Source organism: Phodopus roborovskii, unplaced genomic scaffold (genome assembly GCF_943737965.1).
Source record: "Phodopus roborovskii unplaced genomic scaffold, PHOROB, whole genome shotgun sequence".
NCBI classification, from domain to species: Eukaryota; Metazoa; Chordata; class Mammalia; order Rodentia; family Cricetidae; genus Phodopus; species Phodopus roborovskii.
In genome coordinates this window covers 292,586-305,222 of record NW_026125353.1, presented here as the reverse complement: position 1 = coordinate 305,222, position 12,637 = coordinate 292,586, and the positions used below count along the sequence as shown (strand labels likewise).

At 40.7% G+C, this 12,637-nt stretch overlaps 1 protein-coding gene across 1 annotated transcript; it reads left to right on the top strand.

Moving 5' to 3' along the window:
- Window positions 1-2,178: 2,178 nt before the first annotated feature.
- On the top strand, window positions 2,179-10,536 carry LOC127214426 (synaptonemal complex protein 3). The gene is made up of 8 exons (XM_051174844.1): window positions 2,179-2,287; window positions 2,725-2,794; window positions 2,940-2,974; window positions 4,874-4,991; window positions 5,886-5,985; window positions 7,472-7,570; window positions 10,251-10,355; window positions 10,462-10,536. The coding sequence occupies exons 1-8, from the start codon at window positions 2,179-2,181 to the stop codon at window positions 10,534-10,536; spliced, it is 711 nt and encodes a 236-aa protein (XP_051030801.1).
- The last annotated feature ends 2,101 nt before the right edge of the window (window positions 10,537-12,637 follow it).

Genomic DNA, 12,637 nt, shown 5'->3' with positions numbered 1-12,637 from the left:
GTTAGCCCCAACTCCTAAACCTCGTGACTGCAATGACATCCAAAAGGCGCAGGAATTAAATGAGAGCCATAGGTGAAGGTACTGGTGTCCATGGGGAGGGAGACAGGGCATAGTCTCTCTGTACTGAAGCAGGGGAGGAAGTTGGGGGTTGTGGCGGTGGGTCATGGAGGATTACCATGGCATGGTGGTCTGTCCTGTGTGGTCTCCACTCATGAGTGCAGAGCTGGCTCTGTCCTGCACACCTCCACCTATATACCTTCTGCTGGACTCCTGCCTTTGGCGGCAGGGGCGTGTGTGTGTGTGTGTGTGTGTGTGTGTGTGTGTGTGTGTGTGTGTGTGTGCGCGCTGCGGGGGGGGGTGGTTGACTGTGCCTTGGGCTCCAGTATCCTAGCATCCTAGCACTAACTGGCCTATGAACCGGGCGGGGGGGCTTAAGTAATTTAGTAGTGACTCAGGCAGTGTGGCTATATGACCGGGAGTGAACCTGGGCCGCACACTGAGGAGATGCCCTGCTGGCCCCTCACTTTGAGGAGACAGGAGGCGCTCAGGGAGGGGCCCTCGTGTTAAGGAACCACAGTAGGCAGAGACACTCTCTTGGGACCCAAGGGAAGCTGATTCCCTTGCATTGGCTGCCCAGGGGCTCCTCTCATCCGGGGCCTAGGCGGCTCACCCGGATGTCTCCTCAAACACCTGCCAGAGGCCTTTTCTCTGGCACCCACACCCTCCTTCTCTGCCAACGGTCGCCTCTCAGACACGCGGAGCTCCTCGGTGCCAGTGTCCCCACCACTGGAGCTCACAGAGCCCCAGGCCACCAAGGTCACCCACCTAGAGACCGCGTCCTACCACAGGCCTTTTGGGTCTGCCTTCTCCTGGGGCTGCCTGTGGCACCTCGGCAGGGTTCTGTTCCTGGCCTGGAGTCACACAGCTTGGCTGGCACAATGCGCATGCGTGAGCTGGAGAACAGGCCACGCCCCCAGCAGCCATGCTTTGGGGCAGATGCATGGCTTCGGACTCAGACCCTGCTTTCACTGCCACTTTCCCCTCCAATGGGCATTGAGGGACACCAAGTCTTTCTGTCCTTTGATCCCTGCCAATTTTAGTAGCTGTAAAAGGTTTATGGCAGAGAAAGTGGCAGTGAAAGCAGGGTCTGAGTCTGAAGCCATGCATCTGCCCCAAAGCATGGCTGCTGGGGGCGTGGCCTGTTCTCCAGCTCACGCATGCGCATCGTGCCAGCCAAGCTGTGTGACTCCAGGCCAGGAACAGAACCCTGCCGAGGTGCCACAGGCAGCCCCAGGAGAAGGCAGACCCAAAAGGCCTGTGGTAGGACGCGGTCTCTAGGTGGGTGACCTTGGTGGCCTGGGGCTCTGTGAGCTCCAGTGGTGGGGACACCGGCACCGAGGAGCTCCGCGTGTCTGAGAGGCGACCGTTGGCAGAGAAGGAGGGTGTGGGTGCCAGAGAAAAGGCCTCTGGCAGGTGTTTGAGGAGACATCCGGGTGAGCCGCCTAGGCCTCGGATGAGAGGAGCCCCTGGGCAGCCAATGCAAGGGAATCGGCTTCCCTTGGGTCCCAAGAGAGTGTCTCTGCCTACTGTGGTTCCTTAACACGAGGGCCCCTCCCTGAGCGCCTCCTGTCTCCTCAAAGTGAGGGGCCAGCAGGGCATCTCCTCAGTGTGCGGCCCAGGTTCACTCCCGGTCATATAGCCACACTGCCTGAGTCACTACTAAATTACTTAAGCCCCCCCCCCGGTTCATAGGCCAGTTAGTGCTAGGATGCTAGGATACTGGAGCCCAAGGCACAGTCAACCCCCCCCCGCAGCGCACACACACACACACACACACACACACACACACACACACACACACACACACACACCCCCCTGCCGCCAAAGGCAGGAGTCCAGCAGAAGGTATATAGGTGGAGGTGTGCAGGACAGAGCCAGCTCTGCACTCATGAGTGGAGACCACACAGGACAGACCACCATGCCATGGTAATCCTCCATGACCCACCCCCACAACCCCCAACTTCCTCCCCTGCTCCAGTACAGAGAGACTATGCCCTGTCTCCCTCCCCATGGACACCAGTACCTTCACCTATGGCTCTCATTTAATTCCTGCGCCTTTTGGATGTCATTGCAGTCACGAGGTTTAGGAGTTGGGGCTAACACCGGGGCACAGTAGACATGCCACCCAAGGGGAAGAAGGCTACAAGCAAAACTGCGAAACGCCCACGGGATTCTCCGGATTCTCAATGTGATGATGACTCGAACTACAGTGTTCCCACAAAGCCAGGTACAATCAGAGGGTTTTGTGGAAGGCTGTGTCTACCCTAGGGGACACTCTGACCTATCTCTTGGCAGATGGTACATAAAGTTAGCAAAGGCCCCGGATCATTGCTTCAGATTGCAGGACGTTTCAAGTGCTTAAAACTTGTATTTCTATGTATCTCGGGCTTGTTTGTTGACTTTAGGTTCCCCCTGATGTTCTTACCCCAGGACTCCTAGCCTAAGCCATCCTCACTTCCAACTTGTCTTCTGCCCAGGACATGATTTAAAATTACTTTAACCATGGAAGGCTTGTACAAATGCCTAAATAAAATAATCCCAGGCACGTGCCTGTTTTCATCTGACCTGTACACACACGTGGGATTTAAAAGTACTTTCGTTGTCTAGGATGCCTAGAAATTCCATACTCCACTGATTTTTGTATTTTCTATTTCTTTAATGTAGTAGAAAACCCCAGGTTTGATATCAGTGATGAGGACAGTGCTTCATCCGATGGAGATGAACAGCAAGCAAGGTGATACGTATCGATTTTATTTAGCTGTCATTGGAAGATGCTTTCATAAAATTAAGTCATTGTCTGTTAAGCACCAAATAATATCTATTTCCGAATGAACTGAATTTTCATATGCTCATTTAAGAATTCTGTATGTTTTTCATAGGGAGTCTGTTCAGAAGATGTTACAGGAACTTCAAGGTATGTTTTAGGAGATGCTCACCATTCACAAGTTCGGTTTTTCAGTCTTGTACCTTCACAAGAGAGCCACTGGCCTACAAGACCCCATTTAATGACTTCTTCACGTTTATAGGCTTGCTTTATGTATGGGGTGTCATTTGGTTTTTATACATTTCTATGCTTTTTAAACTCGGAAAATGGAAGTTTGTGTGTGTGTGTGTGTGTGTGTGTGTGTGTGTGTGTGTGTTTGGTGCTTTCAAGACAGCGTTTCTCTGTGTAGCTTTGGAGCCTATTCTGGCTCTGGCACTGTAGACCATGCTGGCCTCAAACTCACAGAGTTCTGCCTGCCTCTGCCTCCGGAGTGCTGGGATTCGAGAGAAAATGGAAATATTTTTTAACAACCCAAAGAGGTATGCGTGTGTTGCACAGTAGAGATTGAGTAGGGTGTGTGTTACTGATTGGGGTTGATGAGACAATTTTTATTTTTAAACTCCTGGCTATTATATTCATTATTTTCAACACGTCCTTTTTTGGGTTCTGAATTAATTTACTTTTTCTGGATTTTTGAAGTTGTTTTCTTAGGATAACAGTGCTGATGACAGAGCCTTTTTATGCAACCATTGCTATGAATGAGCTACTTAGGTGGAAAACTTGAGAAAGTACTTTGCTCCCTCCCCACTCGCCTCCCCACACCAGTGAGACTTGTTAGTTTGGATCCTTAACCTCATGCAAACTATTAGCTCCACATGAATGGACGATCATCTTTACAAAGAGACTAACTGCTGCAGAATTATGAGTTCTCACTAATTTTTTTTGACCCATCTCTAAAGACAATTGAAACAAACAAATATGTTGGAAAGCCTTTGTCTTTTTGGTGCTGACAAAGAACTTGGATTATGAAGACTCCCTGATATTTTTACTAGATACATAAAATATTTGTATCATGTCAGGGATGATTAATAAGTACTAAAAATAGCTGTTGTCCATAGGATCTTGATATAAAATCACACAATGAATACAGCACTGTTATTAGTGAAATATTATAGAATTCCTGTATTTACAGGTAAGCTTGTGTTAAGAAGTCTAAGAAAAATAATTTAAATTTGTGTTTAATCTGAATTTGGCACTTAAGATTTTGTCTATTATATTAAATATGGTGTCTGGGTATCATGTAGCACAGTGATTAAAACTAGCTTTCACATTGTATATTTATCCATATGTTTTTAGCAATTTTAAAAATAAAGTATATTTATGCTTTACCAAATGTGTTTAAACAATATTCTGTCCTCAAAGAATCATTTGAAAAGAAGAATATGCACTGAGTGTTTAAAGTTTTGTATATTACCTTTCTATGAGGAGGAAATTAAATGCTTCTTTGCACACACACACACACAGTCTCACACACACACACACACACACACACACACATATATATATATTTTACATACACACACTATATATATGTGTATATATATATATATATATATACAGACACACATACAAAAACACACACACACACATATATATATATATTTTTTACATACACACACACTATATATATGTGTATATATATATATACAGACACACATACACATAAACACACACACACACACACACATATATATATATGTTAAAAACTGGACACCATTTTTGAATTGTACCTTTCTAATCTCTTAATTAAATGGTCTAACACACACACACACACACACACACACACACACACACAAACCCACCCATACACTACAGAGTTAATCAAGAATTCTGCTCTTAGAAGATGGAAATATTTATAAAAAACATTCAGGCAGCCATGTTTTTTTGAAATGATGCAATATTCTTCAAACAACATATCCAAAATCAATTTGACAGGGAACAAAATAACTTCCAATTTTACCTTCCAATAAAATTTTATTTCACTTATAGGTGACCTTACAAAGTCCTACCTTGCAAAGAGAAGGCAGTTTCGCAAAGATATAAAAACTTCTATGGGAATTCTTAACAGAAAATTTCTGTGTATTTTTAAAACACAACAAAAGGAAAGGTAATGTTGTCTTCTTTGAAATACAAAATGTGTACAGTTTCTTACTCTTCGTTAGTGCAAATATTTATTTGAATTTATTTTATTCAGACTGCATTTTATTATTTTGTACTGATTTGAACCTCCACCAAAAACTGCAATCAACTTGATTTTCCTCCGAACAGAAAGGTTTATTAATTTTAGAACTTCAGTTTTACAGAATTGAGATATATAAGTTAGAAGACAGTGAATATAGCCAGGTTCTTGGCTTTTAGATAACACCGTAACTGTATTACTGTAAAATTCACCGGCACTTACGTTTTGTAATTTGCTGGCTGAATGAAAGAAGGGTCAGCACCACAGTGTTAATTATGTGTAGGACAGTAAATGATACTTGACTATGTAGACAGTCTTATATTGTAAATATGAGTCTTACATTGTATTGATAATCTTATAAGTAATTTGAATAATTCACAAATTGCAATCACCATTCTCTGTGAAAACCACTGTGACAATGGGAAAAGATAGTTCACTTAACTATTCCCTTATGTGAGTCCCTGAGGGTGAAAGCATATGTTATTTGCAATACATCAACTTGCTATATCAGAATCTGTTATTTAGTAAGAGAAATGTAGTCTTTTACAAGCAAAATAAATAATGACGGAAAATTTATATGGCAATGAATCCTCCTTGCTCTAGAGGGAAGGCATGTGGCATAGCCTCTCTAATAGTAACTCAGGAGTACACACTTTAGTAACGATGCTACCTAACCTCACTTTTCTCTCCAACATTCGATTATTCCAGTTAATTTCCTCATCGCTTTTCCTATTATGAAATAAGCCAATTTTTTTTTCTGAGAATGTGTAATTTGTCTTAACTTCATGGTTATAAAACCATGCTTATTACTGTGTTTTACAGACGGATGCTTCATTCCAAATATTCTGAGATGTTTGTGCCTTTGTTTGAAAAGTGGGAAAACGATGTGCTGAAAGTTGAACAAGAAGAAGACAGTTTTGTTGTAGGTGTCGGGGTTAGCACTGGAATTGATCCGTTGCAACAATGTCTAAAGTAGTAGGAATTCATTCAGCTATTTGGATCTTGGATGAACAAGATGGCCGATGTATGCGAGGTTGGGAGGATGACCATCCTTTCTGGCTTGCTTGTTTTTCCTGGTGACATGTCAATGTCCATGGTTTGGAGTGAGGCTAGCTAGCAAACAGAGAATATCCTCATTGGAGGCTTTGCAGAGAAGGCACATGATCTCTCTCCTCTCTCTCCTCTCTGTCTATCTCTTTCTCTCCCCTTCCTCCCTCCCTCCATCCCTCCTTCCATACCTCCTTCCTCCTTTCCAACCTACCTCCCTTCGTCTCTCCCTCTCTCTCTGTGTCTCTGTCTCTCTCCCTCCCTCACTAAAGGTGCCCCCTGCTCTCCCCTGAGAGGACACCATTTAGGACCCTAGTGAGATACATTTGACAAGCAGTAAGCATACCCAGAATAACTTTGTGACACAGTGTTATACAATTATAAGTGAGATTAGACCATGTGAATGCTCTGGCAGATCAGGGTGAGAGGTGGGCCTTGAGTAGTTAGTATTCAGAAAGTCCCAGGCCAGGAGGGCAAGGGAATGGGGCTTACATGCAAGAGCAGGTTTGATAACTGATAATGATATTTACTCTGAAACTGAGAACACGAGGACAGGGAAATTGGATGGTGGACAACAGAAAATGTTCTTTTTAGGGCCTCATATATTTTGACAGGGGACTGAGTTGTCGTACTAAAGAGAAAGATCCTAAAAGCTAGGAAAGAGCCTAGGTGCCGAAAAAATGGATAAACTGTCCGTGTTAGTAGACAGGATCCTGGGCTCTGGAACTCTGTTTGGAATCCACCCCTAGTTTTAACCAGTTATTACTGTGACTCATTCTCTTCAAGACTGAAGGGGATAGCAAAGCTTCTACCTCACTGAGTTGGTTGACTGTTAACCAAGTTCTGCCTTCCTATGTTTACGGAAATATTTTACAGCAGTACCTGACAAATGGTTTCATGTGCCTTTCACCTGTTTCTCATTTAACATATGTGGATGGAGAAATCTAGGGGAGGACTTTGAGGGCCAGCAGGGGTTAGGACAAGGTTAAGCACAGAAAGTGCTGCATTTGGAAATTCCACCTGTGTACATATTGAAAAGTGCAACAATTAATACTCGTTGGCTACTAGACAATAAGGAATATATTGTATGTAATTTCTGGGAGATAGGAATTCACAGAGTGGAAGTATCCTCTGTTGACTTCAACCTCAAGAATACTTGCATCCAAATGTTGATGACAAAAAGACAACCTTAGTCAAAGACTGGTGGAAAATACTTGTTTTAAATCATTAAAAACATTTAAAATTGAACGTAATATTTAAAATGTGATTAATTTAAAGTGTTTTTCTTTAAACACGATGTAACTGGGATTGTGAATATTCAATTTTCTTGCATTTTGTCACCTCTGTGTTTTACATTTCAGAATGTGTCTCAACAGTATGCAGAGATTTTACACAAGAGTGCAATGGCACAGAAATCAGCCATTGATGAAGCCAAAAAGATATCTGATCAGTTTCTACAGGTCTGTGTATCGTAGTTGTTAAGAAATCACATACTTACGGTGCAGTATATATGCTAAAGTAGGAGACAGAGTGGTTCTTTCTGAATCCAGGGGAAGAGCTATTAGATTATTCTTTTAAAGTATTGGTCATTTTCTATTTTGAGCATTTCCAAGATTAACCATGACTGCAAAGGGCATATTTAATTTGAAAACTTATCAAGTTTTATGAGTCATTGAAATCAGGAAATGTAAAGTTTGCACTTAACCTGGAATTAAACACTCTGTGGAGAACATTGATGTTTATTTTACTTTATGTTCTAGTTGATACATGCAGGGTTGGGATTAGTAAATTTATGAATAATCTGTGGTTTTCTTTTTCTTGTTTAGTATGGACAGTCTTCTTAAGTGGGATATAGGCAAGGGTAAACAACACATCAGTTTCTCTTTTTTGTTTGCTTTCTTGTTTGTTTGGGACAAGGTCGAGCTATGTAGACCTGGCTGGCATTGACTGCATAGAGACCTGCCTGCCTCTGCCTCCTGAGTACCAGGATTAAAGGTGTGTGCCACCACCCTGGTCTTATTAATAACTCTTTTTTATTGTGTACCGAAGTATGTGAGTTTATTATAGTTCCTTTATTATTAGAATTATTCTTGAGCAATGGTGGCTTTACAGTCCATTTAGTAGCTATTAGAGATGGCTGAAATATGTAATAGAATGAAAAATAAGAATGTCTGAAATAAACTTGAGTAAAAAGAGAATTGCACATTTGGGCTAATTTTCTTAGTGGCTCTGATGTCAAACCGCAGTATTCAGGGGTTTAAGAAGTACTTTGGGGTGATTCTTTGCAATGCTCTTCTTTAAATTTTTTTGCAGGTTGTGTGAGTGTGAGTGTGATGTGTGTATTATATAAAGATATGTTATTTTAAAAATTCCCTTTAGTATTTCTTTTTTAATTATTTTGTTAATTTTATTTTCATTGAAAATAGATTCTTCTCTCATAGGATACAACCAAAAGACAGTTTCCCTTCCGTCCAATACTCCCAGCTCTTATTAACACCCATTTCTCCCTGATCCACTCTCCCTCTATTTCTTTTTACTAAAACATATCCTAAGTCTTTCCTTCTAAACTTATTGGTGCTGTTTCAGTAAAGTCTCAGTTGCCTAATTCTTTCAAGAGCTTGAGAGTTCCCCTATATCAAAACTAGGAGTCTAGAGTGAGTTTCAATTTGGAGAACACGCTTCTCTACTGAGCCCCGAGAACCATTTCGTGGAGATCTAAATAGGAGGGGTGGAGGGATTTCTTCTAAATGTTAATTTTAAAGGTGACCACTAGATTTGGAAACTTATTACAGAACCCTGTACAGTGACCCTGTTCCTCTCTCCGTGTTAACAATAGGCCATGTGTTCTGTACAGAGGTTCATGATCTTCTTCACTGAACTGCTGAATCCATTGCAGGGCCTTACCATTTCTTGCAAGTATTAGGAAGCCTTGTGTGAGTTCTCCAAAGTCAGCTGCTGAACTACTGCAGGGTCTATCATTTGATGCTAAGATTAGGAAGTCTTTTTTTTAATGAAAATATGTTTTATCTAAAATGCAGCAAGCTTGTTTTACATGTCCATCCCAGTTCTTTCACCCTCCCCTGCTTCTCTGTCCCCTCCCTACCTCCATCCCATCCCTTTTGTGCTCCTCGTGGAGGGTGAGGCCCTCTGACTTCTCTCTTTCTATCCCTCCTTCAGTTGGAAGTCCCCACCTCTCATGTTGCATTCAAAATGTGCAAAAAATATCATCCTAAAACAGAGTTCTTCCATCTTCCAAGTCTGTCAGTAGTCTCCCTTTCTTAATTCTCAGAATCTCCACTTCCCTCCTCAAACGCATCACCCTCCTTCAAAGACAAGCATCTTTTGCTGCACCCTGCCTTTGCTTCCATACCTCAGCATAGTGGCTTCCTCTGAAGTAACTCACCACTCTGTTTCCCTGCTTTGCTTGTGTTTTCCCTTAATTCTTATCTGTGTCTAGAGAACCCATTAGTCTCCCCCAGTTAGCCAAATCCCCCAGCAGCTTCATCCAAACCCATCTTAACTTTTTAAATATAACTCCTGTTTGAATGCTTATCCATGCCATAGGAATATGATAGATTGCAGAAACTGGAAAGTTCCACACATGCCACAGTTCTTTCCCCATAGCACATATCTAGCCACTGTTCTTTGGCTGAACAGGAATACCTTTAAAATCTAAATGATGTTCTGCTCAACTTGAACGGTCATAAGGTCTTATCGTTTCTATGGAATGTAAATGGATGGAAATCATTTTACAAATTCTGTCTTTAAGCCTTTACCTGGGTGTGGATATGGGGGGGGGGGAATATATGGTATCTCATGCTACAGGACTGCAATTCTTTTTCTCTGTCTACATCTTTGGATTTCTACTGCTCATTCACCAGCCTATTTTTCTGCAACTAATTCTACACCATTTTTCTTCTTGTGGTTATATTTCACCCAAGTCTACCACTTAAATCTTTTAATGAACACTAAACCTGCGTAAATGTCACAAAGTTTTGCATTCATAACGAGCATCGTCTGACGGTGGAAATTTAAAAACTTTGGACTTTGAATGTTTTGAATGTGACACGGAAAGTGGGGATTTCCAACTGAGCTAGACTCTTGTTTTGCGTTGCTTTGTTTTGTTTTGTTTTGTTTTAGAGTATCAAAGACATGGAGGATAATCACCAACGTCTTGATGCTATTGAGCAAAACACAATGGAAGAAGAAATGGGAAACTTGAAGACGAAACTTGCGACAGAAAACGTAAGTACTGTGTATTTAATACAGAATAACAAGTATCTATGTGATGCTCTGGATGTCTTGTTTGGAGAGATTCTTATTGTAATTATTGATATCTCTTTTGAAACAGCAATATCAGAATGTAATGGCTATGGAAACATGCCTTCGTTCTCTGCTCTCTGAGGACTACGAAGAAAAGCTGTGATCTTGTGTCGTGTGACACACACAGAACATTCGCCACACTACCAGAAAGTATAACCAAAAACCATACATCCCAATTATCATTATTTTGTTTGCTAAGCACCAGACTCCATGTCTCTCAAGCTTCAAGTAAGCGCTGAGCAGTTTGTTGAGCAAAAACCACTGCGATATTTGTACAATAAATATTGAATTATCAGGCTCCTTGGCAGAAATGTAGATGCATTCTCTCACACTAGTAGTTAGATTTTGGCAGTAAATTCTAGATTAACTCAATGGACTTGTAAAAATTACTGACTGCAACTTATATATGTCATGTAGAAAGAAACCAAACTGCTAAAATATTATCACAAATGGAACAACAGTAACAACAACAAAGGTTCCCAGACTTGTCTGGGGGGGTGTTTGAGGTATTTCCAGGAAGCTAATTTTCATTTAATTGGTTTGTTTAGCTAGATGCTCATTCTTAGTGCTGACTGACAGCATTTTCTTTATGTACAGCTATACTTATTATTTTTTTTTAATCTCAGTATTCCACCTCTGCTCTTTGGTGATATAAATCATCTAGAGTACTATGGTTTTCAGTCTCTATAGTCAGTGAGTGAGCATAAGTTTTTTATCTGTGTATATGTTTAACTCATGAATTATTCTCTTGGCTTTCTTCTTATGGTATACCTTTTTATATTAAATAATGTAAATATGTTTTCTTGAAACAATGTGTTTAATAAATTTAAAAATGTTTTACAATCTACTTGACTATGTCAAATGAATACATTCCTTTAATAAGTAAAAGAAATTGCCAAAGCACTGGAAAAGTATACATTAGTCCCACAGGGAAGAGAGGACTGTCTCATTTTTTCATGTACTTTCCATTTTGATTGGACCCATGAAGCATATTTCCTGCCTACTATTTTTTTTAACTAAGCACATATGTGTTATGTATTCAAATGTAGGAGATTTACTCTGCCATAAGCAGACATGCATGCACATATCTGCAATGATGAGAACAACCCTCTATCTCATTCATCTACCCATTTTCTCCTTTCATTCTGCCCATGTGATATAGCTCCCTCAAAACTTGTTCTATATTCAGATCCTTCTATCATCGTTTCTATATATGTGAGAGAATGTGTGATATGAGTATCTGCCTTATTTTCCTCAATGTATACCCTGAGTTTGCATATTTTTTGTGACAATGGTGGCATTTCATTCTTTTTTTGATATCTGAAGTACATTTCATGAATATATATATATATATGTATATATATATATGTATGTATGTATTTATATCCCTCTTACTTTCTTTATGCTTCTGTGTGTTGATTGACAACTATGCTGTCTATTTGTGCTTTAAATGCCTCCTTTTATTGAATGGTCCTATGCCATGATAGCATAGCAAATTATGATTGTTCACATGACTGCATTGAGAATGAGAATTGGTTAAGGAATTAGTAAAGCCCACGTATGACAAATATTTTAGTTATTTTCAGAGAAGATTGGGAGATAAACAGGAGAATGTCTTGCCCTGGTTGTGGCTAGTATTATGTAGTAGGTTGGGAGCCTACATGGAACTAAAAAGTAAAAGGAGAAAGAAAACTAGTACATACAAGCTTCATTCTTCCAGGACTTGAGCAACTATTCCTGTGGCCATTGCTGGTAGACATCAGATTATAGACTCTTCAACCTTTCAATTCACACACACACACACACACACACACACACACACACACACACACACACACGCAGAGTAGTGTTGCCACAGAAAATTTCAGATTTCCAGAGATAGATTGGGGATATATTATTTTTCTGCCTTTCTTTTTTAAAAATAATGTTTATATTTCTGTGTTGTTTTAGGGGAAGGGGGTGTGTCTTAGGACATCAAAAGAAAACTAGTGAGATTTTGTTCTTTCTTTCCACAGAGTAGGTTCTGGGGATCTAACAACATTGTGTATGTATGTAATGTGGTGTTTTCTGGGTGTCTGTGACAAATCTATCTATCTGTCCATCTATCTATCTATATGTATCATTTATCTATCTATGTATATGTGAACACATATGAATATTTATGCACACTTATATAACACACACACACATATATACATATGTGT

Bases quoted from the DNA above. Each gene is read 5' to 3' on its own strand.
- LOC127214426 (XM_051174844.1), top strand. From the start codon at position 2,179: ATGCCACCCAAGGGGAAGAAGGCTACAAGCAAAACTGCGAAACGCCCA. The intron at 2,795-2,939 runs GTGATACGTATC...TGTTTTTCATAG, and splicing joins GGAGATGAACAGCAAGCAAG to GGAGTCTGTTCAGAAGATGT. The intron at 7,571-10,250 runs GTCTGTGTATCG...GTTTTGTTTTAG, and splicing joins TATCTGATCAGTTTCTACAG to AGTATCAAAGACATGGAGGA.